Source organism: Anomalospiza imberbis (assembly GCF_031753505.1).
Source record: "Anomalospiza imberbis isolate Cuckoo-Finch-1a 21T00152 chromosome W unlocalized genomic scaffold, ASM3175350v1 scaffold_67, whole genome shotgun sequence".
In the NCBI taxonomy this organism is placed as follows: domain Eukaryota; kingdom Metazoa; phylum Chordata; class Aves; order Passeriformes; family Viduidae; genus Anomalospiza; species Anomalospiza imberbis.
The window spans coordinates 495813-517639 of record NW_027099336.1 but is presented as its reverse complement, the minus strand read 5'-3'; the positions used below and the strand labels follow the sequence as shown (position 1 = coordinate 517639).

The following is a 21827-nucleotide window of genomic DNA, read 5'->3' as shown; positions in this document are numbered from 1 at the left end:
ATTCCCGTCGAAGATGCTGCAGCGCCAGCGCTGGGTCTTCTGAGCAGCGATGTCCCCGATGTTCCAGGTGGAGCGGCACACCTTCATTGGGTCAGATGCCCCTTTTTATACTGTTTTTTGTCCCTTTGGATTGGTTTCTTTTTGGATCCTTCATTTGCATGAAGGCTTAAGGCGCTTGATTGGCCCATTATAGTTCTGTCCAGGCTGGCTTGTTTCACTGGGGGGTGGTGCAATTTACTTAGGTGTATTATGGTACGTAGAGTACCTTATTTCTTATAACTACCCTTTTAACCCCTTTTATCATAATCAAACTAATAGTACATGCTTAACAATTGTCAACTATTTTACAACCGTTTCTAACCTATTTTTAACAGAAGTGAAACAGTAAGTAAACTGAACATAAGTACATATATGGGCATTTAGGAAAAAATTAGGGAGGCCAAAGATCAGTTAGAATTTAAGTTGGCAACTTTTGTAAAGGATAATAAAAATGTTTTTACAAATGTATTAAGAGCAAAAGGAAGGGTAAGACTAACCTTTGTTCTCTACTGGATGAGGGAGGGAACTTAGTAACTGCAGATGAGGAAAAGGCAGAAGTGCTTAATGCCTTCTTTGCCTCAGTCTTTAGTGGGAAGATGGCTTGTCCTCAGGACAACTGTCCTCCTGGGTTTGTCGAGGGTGTCAGGGAGCAGAATGATCCCCCTGTTATCCAGGAGGAGGCAGTCAGAGAACTTCTGAGATACTTGGATATTCATAAATCTATGGGACTAGATGGGATCCATCCCAGGGTGAAGAGGGAGCTGGCAGATGAGCTTGCGAAGCTGCTCTTCATTATTTACCCACAGTCCTGGCTCACTGGTGAAGTTCCAAATGACTGGACGTTGGCCAATGTGATGCCCATTCACAAAAAGGGTGGGAAGGAGGGTCCTGGTAATTATAGGCCGGTTAGCCTGACCTCAGTACCTGGTAAGGTAATGGAACCGTTTATATTGTCATCACGCAGCACTTAAAGGATGGCCAGGGTATCAGACCCAGCCAGCATGGGTTTAGGAGGGGTAGGTCATGTTTGACCAACCTGATCTCCCACCTACCAGGTGACCCGCCTGGTAGATGCAGGAAAGGCTGTGGATGTGTCTATTTGGACTTCATCAAGGCCTTTGACACTATCTCTCACAGCACATTCCTGGAAAAGCTGGCAGCCCGCGGCTTGAACAGGAACACTCTTTGCTGGGTTAAGAACTGGCTAGATGGTTGGGCCCAGAGAGTGGTGGTGAACGGTGCTGCATCCAGCTGGCGGCCAGTCACTAATGGTGTTCCTCAGGAGTCTGTGCTGAGGCCAGTTCTGTTCAATATTTTTATTGACAACATGGATGAGGGTATTCAGTCTTTCGTTAGTAAATTTGCGGAAGACACTAAGCTGGGAGCGTGTTGATCTGTTGGAAGGTAGGAGGACTCTGAAGAGAGACCTGGAACGGTTGGATGGATGGGCAGAGTCCAATAAGTTGATGTTTATTAAGTCCAATTGTCGAGTCTTGCATTTTGGCCACAATAATCCCCTGCAACACTATAGGCTGGGGACGGTGTGGCTGGACAGTGCCAAGGCAGAAAGGGACCTGGGGGTACTGGTCAACAGCCGACTGAACATGAGTCAGCAGTGTGCCCTGGTGGCCATGAAGGCCAATGGCATCCTGGCCTGTATCAGGAATAGTGTGGCCAGCAGGACTAGGGAAGTCATTCTTCCCCTGTTCTTGGAACTGGTGAGGCCGCACCTTGAGTACTGTGTCCATTTCTGGGCCCCTCAGTTTAGGGAGGATGCTGAGATGCTTGAGCATGTCCAGAAGAGGGCAAAAAAGGTTGGTGAGGGGCTTGGAACACAAGCCCTATGAGGACGGACTGAGTGAGCTGGGGTTGTTTAGCCTGGAGAAACAGAGACTCAGAGGTGACCTTTGTCATGGCTGCAGCTGGTCTGCAACTATAAAGATAAATTTGACCATAACAGACCCCCAAACTCGACCAGCCTATAAGTAAACAAATCCCTGGGTAAGCAAAGATAGGATGGATTTGAACCCAAGCAGGGAACCCCAGCCAATCCCATTCAACCCTGAATGCAGACACATCACTGGCCAGAGAGCTGGGCGGTGCTGAAACCCCGACCATCAGTTGTCTAAGCATGGGAATTTTGAACTCCCTATATAAGGGGGCAGCCATAATAAATCTTTGTTGTTTGTCTCATGATCATTGGAGAGTTCTGTCTTTTCTGTCTCCAACCAACGACCCAACGTAATAGACCTTATCACTCTCTACAACTTCCTGAAAGGTGGTTGTAGTCAGGTGGGGGTTGGTCTCTTACTCCAGGCAGCAACTGACAGAACGAGAGGACACAGTCTTAAGCTGTGCCAAGGGAAATATAGGTTGGATATTAGGAAAAAGCTTTTTATGCAAAGAGTGATAAAGTAATGGAATTGTCTGCCCGGGGAGGGAGCGGAGTCACCATCCTGGGATGTGTTTAAAAAAAGACTGGATGTGGCACTCAGTGCCATGGTTTAGTTGAGGTGTTAGGGCATGGGTTGGACTCAATAATCTTGAAGGTCTCTTCCAACCTAGTGATTCTGTGATATAAATGGAAGCTTCAACTTTGGAAAAAAAAAAGTGGAACAACATTTGATGCTGGAAAAAAGTTAATAGAGGAATTTTCTGGGTTTTTGTTGGGTGCTTTTTGTTGTTTTGTTTTCTTTTGTTCAGTACTTCTAATTAACATCAAAGGTTATTTTATCTTAATAGCAAATAGAGACTCAACCTGTACTTTATCAGACTTTTATTTTGTTGTATATTTTCTGCCACAGCTTCAATATGGGACTTATGCACTTCACCTGGTAGCATACCTTATTGAGAAGCATACTATCATGCTATATTTCTTCACCTTTTGTTTTTCTTTTTTTTTTCTTTTATATGGTGGAAGAACACTAATTCTGCTGTTAGATCTTTTCATCATAGGATCATGCCTGTTGTTTCAGTCATAAATTCTTAAGAATTCTGCAGTAGTTTTCACTTTTACCCCATATCTTCCTTTTTCCTTTAAAAAACCAACCAAACAAAACCCCATTGGTATTTAGGCACAATAAGAGGACAGAGAAAGCATCTTATGTCAACACTGTGTTTGTGTTGCATAGAAGTATTCCAATTAAACAAGAATGGCACCAATAAAATTTTACGGGTTCCTGACAAGATCCTTCTACTGTTTTATACTCTCAGGCTGTCCTAATTATTTTTTATTTTTATGTAAATCACTTGCTTGATGACTGTGGAATAGAAAGAAGTGTGGGGTTTGTTTGTTTGGGGATTTTTTGCATAGGTCTATAATTAAATTATGTTTTGTATATTTATAAATATACTGTTTGGAGTTGAGGACTGTTATTAGGTTACCTTCTTAATAAAACTTGTTATTTGAAATAGTCTGGGATTATGTCAATGGAAATAGCTATTGACAACATCTTTGAAAAAACTACAAGAAAAGCTCAGGTGGATAAACAGTATTATTTTTATATAGACAACTTCCCTCCTAATTTCTTCTGTAGAAGCTCAAGAATTTGTTTTGTCTTTTTAAAAAGTCTTTCAGAGGTAGCTAGCAGTGTTGCTTAACTTTAAAAAGGCACACATTGCAAAATGATTAATATTTATCTTCCTATTAATTATTAATGTATAAACCAATGTCTCTAAATAAACTTTTAAGCTGTGTTAACATTTGAGGAAAGGTGTAGCCAGCTTGCTAGGGCACTCAGTGTATCCATTCAGTGTTTTGATAAGTTAGTGAGAAGTCTGATCATTGCAATGATTGAGTTCTAAAGTCATCCTCATCTCTATTTTAACAACTAATTGGGACCAATTTCACATAGATTTTTTTTTTAATTAAGGATTGTTTTTTTCATTTTGTTAACACTGAAATTGTAATACTTACCCATCCTTAAGTGGGATTTGAGGTTAAATAAGTATAAAGTTTCCTTGGGTTGGAATAAGTATGTTCATGTTAGGTATTTGTCCTGGTTTAGGACAAATTAGGGGAAAATCTCCGAAGGAGCCCCTTAAAGGAAACAAACCCCCACAACTCCTCCCCCCTCCCTACTGCCGGGTTCGGGAGGAATTTCCTCGGAGGATAAGTGGAAAAAACTTGTTTATTAAGCAAGAGCAAAAAAAACACTCCCCAACACAAGAAAAAACAGCCCGAGATGACAACAAACGTTTTCACCAGTCCGAGAGAGACCGAATGGCTTGGGCAGTCTCAGTGCTGAGGAGGGTGCTGAGCTTCTCTGTAGTGCAGACTCCGGAGGAGTTCCTTGACGTTCCCGAATCAAGGTCCGAAGCAGGTCCGATGTCTTCAGGGAAGGGGAGGAAGGAAGGGAAAAACAAAAATAGAAAAATGGCAAAATAAGGCAAGCAAAGAAAAAACAAAAAAAGCAAGCGAGCAGAGCAAGCGAAGCAGGCCTAAAGCTAGCAGCAGCAAGCCATAGCAAGCAGCCGGGGGAGGGACACGGCTATAGACAAAACAAACTGAGAGCACGGGAACAGGAATACACGATTGGGATACAAAGCATGAAAATGTCCTGTCACCCCAGGACATTCTACCCCTTATCCCATATCGTGAACATGTTAATGAACACAATGTAAAACCTTTCATCTCACGTGCTCAAACCTTCCACACTTAACACATTTCCTTCCATCTTACTTGCTCAGACCTTTGACACTTTTACGTTTCTTTCTGTCTCATGTCTGTATGATGTAACGTACAGACAATGGTGGTAACGTTCAGCAAATAATGATATCATCCCACAATCAGATCTTCCTGAGGTACACAACGGGTTGTCCCATCTTTCTGCATTATCCACCAGGTATAACTTGGTCCTTGGGCAAAGACAATCCCACGAATGGGTTTGCCTGTACTCGAAGCAGGATTAATCCATACCGTCTTCCTCAACAAACCTCTGATATGGGCCACTGGGACTTTATCTCCATTGACTATATTAAGGGGCTCAGACTGGGCAGGACCTGCTCGGTTGGTGGAACTCCGAGTGTTAACTAACCAGGTGGCCCTTGCTAAATACTGCTCTCAGTTCTTGAAAGACTCTCCACCCAATGCTTTCAAAGTGGTTTTTAACAATCCATTGTATCTCTCCACTTTACCTGCAGCTGGTGCATGATAGGGGATGTGGTACACCCACTCAATGCCATGTTCTTTAGCTCAGGTGTTAATAAGATTATTTTTAAAATGAGTCCCATTGTCTGACTCAATCCTTTCAGGAGTACCATGCCTCCAAAGGACTTGCTTTTTAAGGCCCAGAATGGTGTTGCGGGCTGTAGCATGAGACACGGGGTAGGTTTCCAACCATCCCGTAGTGGCTTCTACCATGGTTAGTACGTGGCGCTTGCCTTGGCGGGTTTGAGGTAGTGTGATGTAATCAATTTGCCAAGTTTCCTCATACTTGTACTTGGACCACCGCCCCCCATACCAGAGGGGCTTCACCCGCTTAGCCTGCTTAATGGCGGCACACGTTTCACAGTCATGGATAACCTGAGAAATGCTGTTCATGGTTAGATCCACCCCTCGGTCTCGTGCCCACTTATGGGTGGCATCTCTACCCTGGTGGCTTGAGGCATCATGGGCCTATCGTGCTAGGAACAGCTCTCTTTTGTGCTTTCAGTCAAGATCTATCTTCAACTCCCCTATCTTTGCGGCTTGATCTACTTGCTGATTGTTTTGCTGCTCCTCATTAGCCTTGCTTCTGGGGACATGGGCATCTACATGGCGAACCTTCACAGGTAGTTTCTCTAGCCGGGTAGCGATGTCTTTCCATTCTTCAGCAGCCCAAATTGGTTTTCTTCTGCGCTGCCAGTTCGCCTCCTTCCATCTCTTCAGCTATCCCCACAGAGCATTGGCTACCATCTAGGAATCAGTATAATGGTAAAGTTTTGGCCACTTCTCTGTTTCAGCAATGTTCAGGGCCAATTGAACAGCTTTGAGTTCCGCAAGTTGACTCGATCCACCTTCTCCTTCGATAGCTTGTGCAACCTGTCGTGTGGGGCTCCATACGGCTGCTTTCCACTTCCGGTTCATTCCTACGAGGCGACAGGAACCATCAGTAAAAAGAGCGTAATGTATGTCTTCTGCCGGCAGTTGGTTATATGGTGGAGCTTCTTCGGCACGGGTCACTTGCTCTTCTCCCTCTTCACCAGTGAGCCTGAAGTTTTCACCCTCAGGCCAATTTGTAATTACCTCCAAAATCCCAGGACGATTTAGTTTCCCAATTTGGGCACGCTGTGTGATGAGGGCAATCTACTTGCTCCATGTAGCACTGGTGGCATGGTGGGTGGAGGGAACCTTTCCTCTAAACATCCACCCCAGCACGGGTAGTCGAGGTGCCAGGAAGAGTTGTACTTCAGTACTAATCACCTCTGAAGCAGCTTGGACTCCTTCATAAGCAGCCAAGATTTCCTTTTCTGTTGGGGTGTAGTTACTTTCAGACCCTCTGTAGTTCCGACTCCAGAATCCCAGTGGTCGGCCTCGGGTCTCCTCAGGCACCTTCTGCCAAAGGCTCTAGGACAGGCCATGGTTCCCGGCTGCAGAATAGAGCATGTTCTTCACATCTGGTCCCGTCTTGACTGGGCCAAGGGCTACTGCATGGGCAATTTCCTGCTTGATTTGGGCAAAAGCTTGTTGCTGCTCAGGGCCCCAATGGAAGTCGTTCTTCTTACGAGTAATCGAGTAAAGAGGGTTCACAATCTGACTATACTCAGGAATATGCATCTTCCAGAAACCTATAGCACTTAAGAAAGCTTGTGTTTCCTTCTTATTGGTTGGTGGGGACATAGCTGTGATTTTGTTGATGACATCGGTAGGAATCTGGCGCCGCTCATCTTGCCACTTCACCCCCAGGAACTGGATCTCCCGAGCTGGTCCCTTAACTTTACTTTTCTTAATGGCAAAGCCGGCTTCTAGGAGAATTTGGATGATTTTCTCTCCTTTCTCGAACACTTCTGCTGCTGTGTTTCCCCACACAATGATATCATTAATGTACTGCAAATGTTCTGGAGCCTCACCCTTTTTTAGTGTAGTCTGGATCAGTCCATGACAGATGGTGGGACTGTGCTTCTACCCCTGGGGCAGTCGGTTTCAGGTGTACTGCACGCCCCTCTAGGTGAAAGCAAACTGAGGCCTGCATTCTGTAGCCAGGGGGATGGAGAAAAATGCATTGGCAATATCGATTGTGGCGTACTACTTTGCTGCCTTGGACTCCAGCTCGTACTGGAGTTCCAGCATGTCCGGCACAGCAGCGCTCAGTGGTGGTGTCACTTCATTCAATGCACGGTAATCCACGGTTAATCTCCATTCTCCTTCAGATTTACGTACAGGCCAAATGGGACTGTTGAAAGGTGAGTGGGTTTTACTAACCACTCCTTGGCTCTCTAACTCTCGAATCATCTTGTGAATGGGGATCACAGCATCTCGATTTGTTCGATACTGCCGGCGATGCACTGTCGAGGTGGCAACAGGTACTTGTTGCTCTTCTACTTTCAGGAGTCTTACTGCAGATGGGTTTTCTGACAATCCAGGCAAGGTGTTCAATTTCTTAATGCCCTCTGCTTTCACAGCAGCTATTCCAAAAGCCTACCTGAGTCCCTTAGGGTCTTTGTAGTAGCCACTCCTGAGATAGTTTATGCCCAGAATACACGGAGCCTCGGGGCCAGTCACAATTGGATGTTTGTGCCACTCCTTCCCGGTCAGGCTTACTTCAGCTTCCATCAGAGTCAATTCTTGTGATCCCCCCGTCACCCCGGCAATGGAAATACGTTCTGTTCCCACATGTCTTGAAGGTATTAAGGTACACTGCGAACCAGTATCAACCAAAGCTCTGTATTTCTGTGGCTCTGATGTGCCAGGCCATAGAACCCACACTGTCCAAAAGATTCGATTTTCCCTAACCTCTACCTGGCTAGAGGCAGGGCTCTTCTAAGCCTGGTTATTCTTCTTTCCAGAGACATATGTCTTGGAGGTTCCTTTCAGGGGATCCGACAAATTATCGTCATCATTATGCCTGACAATTCGACTACGGGCAACTGGAGCTGCTTCTCTTTTCTTACCTTCCTTCAATTCACGCACCCGTTGTGCCAGAGCAGCAGTAGACTTCCCATCTCATCTCTTCATGTTTTCTCCAGACTCACGTAAGAAGAACCACAACTCAGCTCGTGGGGTGTACCTTCTCTCCCTAACAATGGAACGTTTGCGTTGGATAGCAGGGCGTCTAATTTGTACAGCTGAGATTTGGAGGAGGTCTTCCTTAATCTCTTCCCTGAGTTTCTTACGACTTTCCTCTATTTTGTCTTCTAATTTCTGCAGTCGTGTTTCTACAGCTGCAATTTTGGCATGAGTCGGGCCATGTACAGCATCCGCATATGCTCGAAGCTTCTTCGCCATATCGAGTACAGTCTCATATACCTCATCCCGCTTCATTATTGCTAGAGCAGAAGCGTATTCAGGTGGCCCAAGTCGCACAAGTTTCCTCCACATTACAGGTGTACACGGTACGAAGTCTGGATTCTTAGTTGTTATGTCATCTGAAAAAATGACCTCTACCACTGCCATCTCCCTCAGGCGTTGGATCCCCTGTTCTATGGTCTTCCACCGTGTCTGCTGAATATAGAGGTCATCTGCACATAGGTATCTTTGTGCTACGCTGTCCAGGACCCGTTCCCAGAGGCTGTGAGGGCTAGCCCCTCTCATCATGCCTTGGTCGATCACAGGATCGTGTGACAGGGATCCCAAATGCCTCGCTTCAGTGCCATCCAGAATGGTAGCCTCCCCTGCTGCATCCCAAAGGCGGACTAGCCAACTAATTATAGATTTATCGGGCTGTCGCCTATAATCCTTCCTTAGGCCTCGAAGGTCCTTCAGGGAGAAGGAATCAATATTGGCTCTGGAATCTGTGCCATTTGGTGTGGTTTCTGATTTTGGTGATGGTCCTTCTCTTGGATCATCATCATCATCTTCCACTCTTCGGTCAGTCTTGCTTTTGCACTTTCCACCTCTTGTATTAGCAGCAACAGCCATTGGTTGAGGCTTACTCTCTGGTTTAACTACTGGCCTGGAGCCTGGGATGTTGGCTGCAGCCTGAGTGACTGGGATAGTAACTAACTTATCTCCCTGTTCCCTTTCCTCTGTCTGCTGCCCTACAGTGTCTAGCAGGGTGCGATAAGCATGTGCCAGGGCCCAGCTCACTGCAATGATCTTTTCCTCTTTAGTGTTACCATGGCACCTCTCTTTCAGGTACTTTACCACTTCAGCTGGATTTTGAATTTGTTCAGATGGAAAGTCCCAGACTATAGGATCAGAAAACTCCTTTAAAATTTGGCCCATATCCTCCCATTTCCCACACCACTCAGGACTCCTCACTTTTGGTTTTACTCCTAAATCAGGAGTCTCACCAGCCCCTCTAGAAATTTCAGCTTTCATCTTATATAAACTGCAGACAGTATAAAGAAAGCTTACTAAATTAAATGCTAGAAAGATGGTGTCCTTGGCAGTCAGGGAGAACCAAACATTTTCTAATAGAGATGTAAATAATTTAGAGGAGAAGAAGGAAAGCAAAGGCTGAAAAGCCTCCTCCCCTGCTTCTCTCCTAACAAACTGAGTACACAGCCACAACCACGAACCATACATTTCTGGAACCGATAACAACATTTTTATAAACCTCTTGCAAATCATCACAACCAAGCCCAACCCGATAAATATTCTGGTTAGTGCCCCTCTGCTACAAAAGCTACGCATTAGGGACAATACCGGAGCTATTTCTGGATAAGAAAATAAACCTAGGGACCACAAAGGTATTAAAACTTCAAAAAACCCTAATGACCAGAAATAGAGGCAGGCTTTTAATCCAAATGACATTATAACTTCAAAAACAGACATACTAATGTACTCACGAAACAATTGAGACTAAAATATTATTTAGAATGAAGTTTTTTCCACTTTGTCTGGTCGATTTCCCCGTACGGGCCACCAAAGAATATATTGTCCTGGTTTAGGACAAATTAGGGGAAAATCTCCGAAGGAGCCCCTTAAAGGAAACAAACCCCCACAACTCCTCCCCCCTCCCTACTGCCGGGTTCGGGAGGAATTTCCTCGGAGGATAAGTGGAAAAAACTTGTTTATTAAGCAAGAGCAAAAAAACACTCCCCAACACAAGAAAAAACAGCCCGAGATGACAACAAACGTTTTCACCAGTCCGAGAGAGACCGAACGGCTTGGGCAGTCTCAGTGCTGAGGAGGGTGCTGAGCTTCTCTGTAGTGCAGACTCCGGAGGAGTTCCTTGACGTTCCCGAATCAAGGTCCGAAGCAGGTCCGATGTCTTCAGGGAAGGGGAGGAAGGAAGGGAAAAACAAAAATAGAAAAATGGCAAAATAAGGCAAGCAAAGAAAAAACAAAAAAAGCAAGCGAGCAGAGCAAGCGAAGCAGGCCTAAAGCTAGCAGCAGCAAGCCATAGCAAGCAGCCGGGGGAGGGACACGGCTATAGACAAAACAAACTGAGAGCACGGGAACAGGAATACACGATTGGGATACAAAGCATGAAAATGTCCTGTCACCCCAGGACAGTATTTTAGCTATATGTAATTGTATTTAAAGAAGTTGAGTATGTAACTATATGAAAATATTAAAAATCTTATTTGCTGTTAAGGAATCCTGTCATTGGTTCAGCAGAGGTGGCTATGTGATTTTCTCTTGTTAATACCTACTTACAGATATTTGGAAAAGGGTTTTTTTAATGAACTTTCCCATGCAGAGTACGTTGCACTATTTTTTCTGGGATAGTTTCCAGAAACTGAAAATAATGGTATGCATAGATTTAGCTAACATTAGATAATCAGATTGCGAGGCTATGGTGATTCTGTGTAGTTAGTATAAGCAGTTTCTCTAAAATAGTTTAAAAATTAGTCATATAATCATAAAGTTGGAAGGGACCCACAAGGATCATTGAAATCCAACTCCCAGCCCTGCACAGGGCAGCCCCAAGAATCACCATGTGCCCAAGAGCGTTGTCCAGATGCTTCTTGAACTCTGTCAGGCTTGGTGCTGTGACCGCTTCCCTGGGGAGCCTGCTCCAGTGCCCAACCACCCTCTGGGTGAAAAACCTTTTCCTAATATCCAACCTGAACATCCCCTAACACAGCTCCAGCCATTCCCTCGGGTCCTGTCACTGGTCACAAGAGTGAAGAGATCAGCACCTGCCCCTTCACTTCCTTCATTAAGATGTTGAGGACTGCAATGAAGTCTCGCCTCAGTCTCCTCTCCTCCTGGCTGAACAAACCAAGTGACCTCAGCTGCTTCTCATATGGCTTCCCCTCTAGGCCCTTCACTATGTTTGTAGCCCTCCTTTGGATGTTCTCCAATAGCTTTATATCTTTCTTATGTTGTGGCATCCAAAACTGCACAAAGGACTCAAGGTGAGGCTGCACTAGTGCATAGCAGAGCAGGACAATCACCTCTCCACTGCATGTCGATGCCCCAAGCCTGATGCCCCCAGGACCCGAGGGAATGGCTGGAGCTGTGTTAGGGGATGTTCAGGTTGGATATTAGGAAAAGGTTTTTCACCCAGAGGGTGGTTGGGCACTGAAGCAGGCTCCCCAGGGAAGCGGTCACAGCACCAAGCCTGACAGAATTCAGGAAGCCTTTGGTCAATCTTCTTGGGCACATGGTGTGATTCTTGGGGCTGTCCTGTGCAGGGCTGGGAGTTGGATTTCAATGATCCTTATGCATCCCTTCCAACTCAGCATAGTCTATGATTCTATGAATTGTTGCCACTTGTCTTGGTTTAAGGGACAGGCGTCTGCCAAGGAAGGTGGGAACCTCCCTTGGAATGGGAAATGTGACCCCCTTCCTTCTAAATTATTATAACTTTGAAATTACGGGGCTTTCAGGCAAAGATATAGAAAAAGGAATAACAGTACTTTTTATATATATATATATATATATAACAATACAAACAAACAAGAACAGTGGCAGCAACAACAAAGAAAACCAGAAAACGAATAACAGCCTTCTCTCGTCTGTCAAGCACATTCCCCTTTGGTGTAGTTATGTAGTCGGCAGGGCCGCTGTAATGATTCCCCCATAGCTGAAGGGGCACTGTGGTGCGAGCTCAGCTTCCTCTCCACGTGGGTAATGGCAACTCAGCCGGCAAGAGAAAGAAGGGGCAAACTCACGGGGGTCAGCCGGTGTCAGTGCCAGTTGGGAAGCTGAATGGACTGCAGCAGGAAAACCTTGGAGCAGCAGGCTGGAACAGCAGAGACAGGCACACCTAGCGTGGCAAACAAAGTGTAGCAAAGATTCCGGAGCCGTGCCGGAAGCCGCGGGCTGTCCAGGCGGGCATGGGGTGTCAGGTTTAAGTGTAGTAAAAAGCCCTGAAGCAGTGGCAGAAAACATTGGGGATGGGTGGCGGCAGATGGGCTGCTGCAGGCAGCTGCCGTAAGCAGCCAGGAGACACTCCCTCTGGAGGGGGTCAGGGTCCCTGGTTTTTCCCTGAGCCACCCGAGTAGATGGTGAGGGTCCTTCCCAATGAGGTTGGGTATTGAAAAAGGTCCCAGTTCAATGGCTGCTCTTACGAGCAAAGGCTCACCCATGGTAGGAGAAGCAGCAAAGGGCTGAACTCCCCGGTGGCAGTGAATTCTGCCCTACAATAGCACCAGCCCGACTGTTCCCCTCCGGTCCCGAGAGAGAGAGGGACGACCCCAGCCCCTTACCCCCCCCAGCCAAAATCTCGCGGTATCTCTGCACTTCCCAAGATAAAACCCCCCAGCTAAGAGACTGCAGCCAGCGGCACTCTTCCCCTTATCTTGGCCACATCCTTTGTCTCTCTTAAGTATTCATCATTCTGGTCTCAGGCAACAAATGCGAGAAAAATTCCCTGAGAGACAGAGAGAAAGAAAGAAAGAAAGAAAGAAAGAAAGAAAGAAAGAAAGAAAGAAAGAAAGAAAGAAAGAAAGAAAGAATCCTAAGCTCCAACATCACTTTAGAACTTAATGTTGAAAATACAGAAATCTTCCTAGTTAGAACTAGGCAAGAAAATAAGAGGTGATGAAGCGATATGCGGAATAAAAAAATTCCACAACCTGGCGTAGTTATGAAGTGGGTATGTATGTCAGCGCCTGACACAAGTGATATAGCTCTCCAAAAACTTGTGCCCCAACCCTCAGTCTGACCTGTAGAGGAATTTCTGAGAGAAATGGGTCACGATCTGGATGTGCGTGATTTATATGTTTAAAGTGAAGGTTGAGCTACCCCAGCCTAGGCCTCAGATGTGGGCCTCGGAGAGGCCTTGAAGCCTGTGGCACAGTTAAGAATAAGTTTGTGGCACAGTCAGAAATTATGTTAAGGTATAACACCATGTACTGAGCTATCTAGGTGTGAATTAGTATAGGTCTGCAGTGTGAAACTTTAGCCACCTTAAGACAGGAACAAACAATGTTTGCTTGCCAATGAGAGTGTGTTCACGATTGTAAACTATCTAGAAGTGTATAAAAACTGCTGTCTGTAAACAATAAAGGGAGAACGTCGGATTAACCATATTGGTTTGGATCTGCGTTTGTTCCTGTCCAGCTCACCTTTTTATTTTTGGTCCCTGTTTCACTGACCCCCACCTTTCTTCCCAAAGATGTTCCATATGCAACACATTACACAACTTTCCCGTGCATATTCAACCCCTGGCCCCGCCTGTCCTCGCCTCTCATGCTAAATAGATCCACACCCTTCTGGGCACTCGTGGTTTGCTGTGGTGGTCGCACGGGGGTCTCGGGGGTCTTCTGAGGCTGAAGATTTTCGTCTTCCTCATTATTGAACTTTTGAACTTTTCCTCTCTGCGTGTGTGCTTTTGGTCCTTCAGTGCTTATCTGTGAACGTCTGTCAGTCTTGATAGGTTTAGAGACAGAGGGGCTTCTTTATCTGAGTTCTTTGCATCCCTGGGTATTGTTCTTTTATGCAAGAAACTTCAGAAATTTGCATTTTCTTATGCCCTTTGAACCGTGGCAGAGGTTTCTTAAGTAAAAGGTTAAAAATTCGACACATAATCCTACAAGCTAAAATATAAATGCTTAATTCATTTTGTTAGCTTAAGTGAACTACAAAAATCTCTATTTCAGTGACTGGAAATTATAGGGATCTTGTCCTTGGCAATGATGAAAGTTTAAAATCTTAGTAATAGTGAATTGCTCTTTGAAATTAATACATTTGGTAAACGTCATGGCCAGAGGGACAGCTTCTTTTTTGAATAGCGAGGTAAGAACCATTTTGCATCTCTTTGGGGGAAAACCATATTTGGTGTGAAGCTGAGAGATGTTAAGCATTGCTTCTAACTGAATGCATTAAGCAATTGGCAGTTGGAACAGCATCAAATTTAAGTTATTGATCTTGACCTATAACATTCTAAATGGTATAGAGCCATCTAAGGGTGTCCTGGTTCTGACTGGACTTGAGTTAACTTTCTTCATTGTAGCCCCTGTGGCATTTTGCTTTGGATTTGTGGCTAAAACAGTGTTGATAACACACTGCTATCTTGAGTGTTGCTGAATAGTGTGTTCAGAGTGTTAAAACTTTCTCAATTTTTCATTGTTCCCTCTGCCCTCCAGCAAGTAGGTTAGAGGTGGGCAAGAAGTTGAGAGGAGAGACAGCCAGGACAGCTGACTGAAATTGGCCAAAGGGATTCCATACCATGTCAGGTATCATCTCAACAATAAAAAAAAAAAGAGGATGTGTGTTCCAAGGTAGCCGTTGCTCAGTTTGGCTGGACGTTGGTCTGCTTGTGGGAGGTAGTGAGTGAGTGATTGACTTTGCATTGCTTAGGGTTTTTTTTTTTCTGTTCCCACCAGCCCCTTCTTATTTTTCCTTCACTTATTAAACTTTTTTTCAACACAGGAATTTTCTTGCTTTTGTGCTTCCTATTCTCTACCCTGTTCTGTTGGGAGTTGGGGGAGTGAGCAAGCAGCTGTATGTGTGGTTAAATGCTGTCTGGGGTCAACCCACCGCAGACACGATCTTTCTAACCTTGCCTCAAGCGCAATACAGTGTACAGACAAAACAATTATTTCACTGGTTTAACTTGTTTTAATCAGGATGGGGAGATGCAAAGGAGAGCGCTATACTAACAAGACTGCAGCTTTGCCAATGAAAACAGTGTTGGCACTGGTACTGCTTCTGCTGTTATATGTAATCTGTATAATTTATTTATTTGACTTTCATTCTGATGGAAGTGAAAGTTGGCTTTGAGAATTTCTATTTTATAGAAAAAAATGATTTTTGCAAGACTTTTATTACCAGCTGTATTTGTCCTGGTTCAGGGCAAATTTGGGAGAGAACTTCCAAAGGGGTTCCTCTAGAAGGCAGATTCAATTGGCCCCTCCTCCTAATTGGTTCGGGGAAAAAAAATACTTCTTTGGAGAAAAGTGGAAAAAACTGTTTATTAAACAAGAAACCCTAAACAATATTAAACAATGAAACTTCTTGCTGCTCTAAAAGAGGGACAAACTCAGGAAAAATCTCCCCTCTCCCCCCCCCCCCATCCAGGCTGCAGCTCAGCTCACTCAGTTTCTTATCAGTCCCTCTGGCTCTGGAAATGCCGCGGCCCAGGCCCGGCCTGCTGGGCTACAGGTGCGAGCTGCCAGTGCTCTTCTTGGTGTTCAGTCCAGAGCAGGTTTGAGCAGGTCTAAAGAAAAGGCCACAGTCCAGGGAACTTTTTTGCTTTAGCTAGCTAAAACTAACTAAAAAACAAAGGAGAGATCTGTCTCGCTGTCTGTCTGTCTGCAGACAGCACAGTCCAGGATAAGGAATGTGGAGGAGTGAGTGCTGTTTCTAAAAACAAACTCTGCGCTTCTTCTCCCCCCCTTTACTCCTGGAACAAATCTTAAAGGTGTAAAACTTATTATTCAGCATAAACAGAACAGACGATTGGGGATAAAAGCATCATACAGTTAACCTAGGACACCAGCTAAGCTGTTTTGTTGGGTATTTTTACTCTCAACTGCAATTTTTCATTTTTTTCTTGTGTATTTTAAGCCAGAATATTACTTTCATATCACTTCTAAAATACTTTTCTTGCAACTCTTGCAAGACGTGTAAATTGATAGAATCAATAGGTGAATGGTCTGAAATAGCTGATAATTTAAATAGTATAAAACATTAGCTGTATAAAATTTTTCATTTTTAAAAGGTTTTGAGAGCAACACTTGGCTTTGCTTCGATTGCTCCCTCCACTGCTGCTTCCCCCCATTTAATTGCTTGGGGTAGAAAGAGGTCAAAATTGAGGAAAGGGTAAGGAATGTTTTAATGAATTTAGCCTTTGACTTAAACTGAAGTGTTCTTTTGTCATATTATGAAGTCTGTGAGTTGCCATGCATTTGTATTTGCTCTTCATAGGCTGCATGTTGTACTTGGGGAAGACATTTTGACTGAAATATACTCTGGTGGGAATGCTGTCATTTTTTTTAGGTGCAGATTTTCATACTGTGATCTGTGTTTGTTGTTTGAGAAACAGGTTGTATTGTAGCCTGAATAGAAGCCTGAGTAGTCTTAAAATACAGCAGATCAGTTACCTCTGGTACTATTTATCTACTGAAAATGAACAAATTGGGGAATAAAAAAAGATGGTTATAGAGAGCCTTTGTCCCCTTTGGATGGTTCATAGTGCTTTTCTCCAGTGTGAGTTATTTGGGGAAATGGGATATCTGAACCTGTGAAGTTTTCCAAATTCTGTGTATTGGAAATAAGTAATTTGAGAGAGGTTGCACATGTAAACATCTGATAACTTTATTTGAAATAAAGGTCTGGAATTTTATCCGTTTCAACTGAGATCTTTCATTAGTTTCAGAACTCTGTTCTGTGAGAATAAAAAGAAGTCTTAACTTTTAAGGACACCCATTGTTACATGTTTTTTAGGTGGTATCATGGAAAACTCGACAGAACAATTGCAGAAGAACGTCTTTGGCAAGCGGAAAAACCTGGAAGTTACCTTATTAGAGAGAGTGATCGGAGACCAGGTTCATTTGTGCTTTCATTCCTTAGTAAAACAAGTGTCAATCATTTTAGGTAAGAAGTAAATGTTTTCTTTTAAAACACTGTAACTTATTATTTGTGGATTTAGAACGTAGTACGGTATAGAAAACAATTGTATTATAAATTGAATATTTTTTACTTTTCTTTTTATCCATGTATGGTATAACTCTTTGCTAGGGTGTAATTGTTTTAAACCATGCTACAAAAATTCCTTTACAGGCTGAAGAATGAAAATGTGAGGAAACCAGCATTATCAGGATAGAAAAGCTTGTCTAAAGCTGTTGTGACTAAATTTACAGTAACATGTAGGCTTCTTAGTAGTAATTAGATTGTTTCAAGTCTATTCCTCAGATATTGCAGCTTAAAGAACGTATTTGAATGTCAAAGTCATAGCAAATCAGTGTTTATAAGATAGCTATAACAAGGGGAAACAAAGAGGTAATATGTTTAAAAATATGAGGATTTGCTAGAATCAGCTTTCAGTCTATGTTAGAATTAGTTGTTCTAAATACAAGTATCCATTTATCTGGAATTGTAACTTTGGTTATTTTACCATTAACAACTTATAGACATTAATTTAGTCTCATTTGGTGTAAATCAGATGTTCTGGGAAGAGCTTGAATGTTAGTCAGCATGTAGTGTGCTGCAGTGTAATGTTCATCTTCACAAAATACGATATCAAGTGCATCTTCAGCACTAGAAAAAACCTTTGTCAGCTATCTAGATAACAAGAAATAAACAGAAAGCAAATTTTCTTGCAAAGCAAGCAAATAGCATGCACGTGTTTGCATCATGTCTGAGCTAACAATTCATGCTTCTCAGCTATACTGATTCTTGTTAGGAAACTGATTACTATGTAGCAGTAGTAGAGAATGAAGTTATGTTGATACTTGTTTTTTATGTTTTCAAGAATCTCATTTTTAATAACTTCTACTTATTGTAGCCAATATCCGGTGTTGAATGTTGGTTTGTGTCCACCATAAAATTGTTTCTGGCATCTCAGAAAATGGGAAACCATTAAATGCTACTTTCTAAGAAAGGAATCCTTATAATATTTTCAAATCTTAAAGAATCTTTTCTTCTTGGTTCCATTAAACATTTGAACTATCTGAAGGAAACTAATTTGTCTGCTGATACTGGTATTCATAGAGCAGACCTACTTTTGATTTTACTTGTTGACTGCAGAGTGTATATATTTTTTGTTATTAGAAGGGCAGATGCCACACTCAAACATTTTTCCAGCCTCAAGGTTGACAGTCTTGGAGTTAATTCAGCCAAATATAGGGATGTGCCCCCTGGGTCCCATAGACTGGAAGTGTCACTTCCACTAAAGCTTGGTCTCTGCCAAAAATGAGTGAAATTTTCATTGCTTGAAAATCTCCCTGTTATTTGTTTCCTAAAAGTGATATTTCTCAGATTAAACTTTCCTTATATATTTCTGTTTGACTAAAATACCAATATTGTATGTGAAAGTTCTCCAAATCCCCCTTCCCCCAAGTTGTATATGGGCATATGTTCATGCAGCATATGATTGACAGATAGTCTATGAGTCCATCAAAACAAAATTCTTTTTGGCTGTATGTCATGGTTTGACACTGGTGCAATGCCAGTGCCCCCATGGAAATGCACCTTCCCAAATAATTGCTGTGAGATGTGATCAGGAACAGAGCAGACCAGGCCCACACTTAATAACAAAAGAAAAAAACTTTATTAAACTACTACTACTATAAAACACACACACACTAAATCTAGGATGAAGACCCTCCAAAACACTCCTCCGCCTCCCACCCAATTTCCAACAAAACCAGAGTGAGACACCACCCAGGATTCCTGATCAAGTTGCCACCCTTCAGATAATCAATACTCAGTCCATCAAGGGAGAGAGGAGTCTCTCTTGCACCACAGACTCCCCCCAGCAGGAAACACAATTGCCACCCTTCTGTTTTTCCATGTCACACATGGCAACTGCCCGGAGAAAATCTGCCAGTGTGACATTCTCCTTTCCATGTCACAGTGCTCTCACCACCGTGCATGGACAGACTGCTCATAGGGCTCCTTTAAGGATGCTTTGCCACGGACCAAAAGAGACAACAGTTCAGCTTCTCATCTTGGGACTACAGTCCCTCCACATTTTCCCCCTGGGGCCGAGGGTCCAAGAACAGAGATCATCTTCTTCCTGAAGACAGAGGGCATCACCATTCCCTACTCAGCTTTTCTCTGTTCTTGCCATTCCTGTGCTGGTGTTTGCTGAAGCAGGTCTCTTTGGTTCACCACTGCATCCCCCCAAAATGCAGTCTCTATTGCAGGAGAATTTGGTTCAGTCTATGGCTAACAAGAAAGTCCAGCCAAAAGCTTCTCCATCATCTCCTCCCACCTAAAAAATTCTTCTTCTAACATCTCAGGTCCTGGACTGTATCTCTTCCACTATAAATCAAGGAGGAGTAATATTTTACAAAGCCTTCATTTTCCAGGATAGGGTTAAAAGTTCAGACTCCCTGGACGGCTGAAATCTCTGCCCAGAACTCCAACTCCCCCACTGGGCATCTTCCCCCCCTTCTCCTTCTCCTCTGCCGGCAAATTTACAGGTGCCGTCAGGCTCTCCGTCTCCTTCCCTTTGCGGGGGGAGAACAAAGGCATCTCCCCTTCTCTCCACCCTTCCGTCCACAGGTCCACAGGAGCTGGCTCGGTTCCAATCCTTCAGCCCCCTCGGCCTACCTCCCTCATGCCGCATGGCTTCCCCTCCCCCACCCAGCCTGTGGCTGGGCAGGGGAGAGTCTGCACTCATCTGACAACCTGAACCAAAGAGAGAGTTCTCCTGGGAGTTCTTGCTTTTAACCCCCTGTGTTCTCAGAGGCGTGTCCATGCCTTCAGTGGTCACTCCAGGTGCCAATATCCAAACCTGACCACTGATTGGTTTGACTACCAACTTCCTGAGAAAAATCACTTCTGTGTCAAACCACGATACTGTAGTAGTATATTTTTTTTTGTGAGTTGTTGAGTGATATAAAATACTGGGAAGGAAAATATTTATATTTTCATCTTGCCCTTCAGAATTTTCTGTAATTGAATGGAGATTAGCACATGTGATGTCTATCTACAAGAATGGCCAGAAAGAGGATTTGGAGAACTACAGGCCTGTCAGCCTGACCTTGGTGCCAGGGAAGATTATGGAGCAGATCATCTTGAGTGCCATCACATGGCACATGCAGAAAAAAACAGGTGATCAGGCCCAGCCAGGATGGGTTTATAAAAGGCAGGTCCTGCTTGGATAAACTGATCTCCTTGTATGACAAGGGGTGACCTACTTAGTGGATGAGGGAAAGGCTGTGCATGTTGTCTACCTGGACTTCAAGTCCAGTAAAGCCTTTGGCAGAGTTTTCCACAGCATTCTGGAGAAACTGGCTGCTCATGGCTTGGATGGGTGCACTGTTTGCTGGGTAAAAAAGTGGCTGGATGACTGGGAACGGAGAGGTGGTGAATGGAGTTAAATCCAGTTGGTGGCCAGTCACCAGTGGTGTTCCCCAGGGCTCAGTAACTGGAGCAAGTCCTGTTTAATATCTTTATTGATGACCTGGAGGAGCAGATCAAGTGCACCCTCAGTAAGTTCACAGATTATACCAAGTTGGGTGGGAGTGTTGATGGGCTGGAAGGCTCTGCAGAGGGATCTGGACAGGCTGGATTGATGGGCCGAGGCCAGTTGTAGGAAGTTCAACAAGACCAAGTGCCGGGTCCTGCACTTGGGTTATGACAATCCCATGCAACACTACAGGCTGGGGGAAGAGGGGCTGGAAAGCTGCCCAGTGGAAAAGGACCTGGAGGTGCTGGTCAACAGCCACCTGAATATGAGCCAATGTGTGCTCAGGTGGGCAAGAAGGCAAATGACATCCTGGCCTGTATCAGGAATAGTGTGGCAAACAGGACTTAGGGAAGTGATTGTCCCTTTTTACTAAACACTGGTGAGGTTGCACCTCAAATACTGTGTCCAGTTCAGGGCCTCTCACTGCAAGAAAGATATTGAGGTGCTGGAGTGTGTCCAAAGAAGGACAATAAAGCTGGGGAAGGGTCTGGAACACAAGTCTTATGGGGAGCATCTGAGGGAGCTGGGGTTGTTTAGCCTGGAGCAAAGGAGGCTTATGGAAGACATTGCTCTCTAGAATTACCTGAAAGGAGGTTGTAACCAGGTGGGTGTTGGTCTGTCTTTCCTAAGTAGCAAGTAATAGGATGAGGGGAAGAGGCCTCAAGATGTACCAGGGGAGGTTTAGATTTGATATAAGGAAATATTTCTTCACCAAAAGGGAAGCATTGGAACAGGCTGCCTAGGGAAGTGGTGGAGTCACCATCCCTGGAGTTATTTTAAAGATTTGTAGATGTTGTGCTTTAGGGGCATGGTTTAGTGGTGGATTTGGCAGTGCTGGGTTAATGTTTAAGTCCCATTATCTTAAAAACCCCCATGGTATTAAAGGTTTTTTTCAAGCCTGATTCTATGATCCTAAAAATTATTGTTTTGACACTGCAACAGAGTTCTGGTGGAAAGTATGACATTTTTCCCATTTACTACATAATTTATTGGAAACTGTTTTTAGCATTCTGCAAGCTTCATAAAAGTGATAATTTCAATATTTTTTGCCAAAAAAAAAGATAGTTTTTAAGTAGGTAAAATGTCTTGTTCATTTTTTTGTGTAACTAAAGGAATAGTTCAATCCCTCTGTCAGTATTTTCTGCCTTCTCAAAGTTGCTTTTCCAG

At 43.9% G+C, this 21827-nt stretch overlaps 1 protein-coding gene across 1 annotated transcript in view; it reads left to right on the top strand.

Annotated features, from left to right (window-relative positions):
* LOC137465617 (ras GTPase-activating protein 1-like) overlaps positions 1–21827 on the top strand; it is a 141480-nt gene that overhangs the window by 12565 nt on the left and 107088 nt on the right. Inside the window, exon 2 of the mRNA XM_068177699.1 lies at positions 16967–17116. Within this exon, the coding sequence (XP_068033800.1) occupies positions 16967–17116 (150 nt within the window). The remainder of the gene's footprint in view (positions 1–16966; positions 17117–21827) is intronic.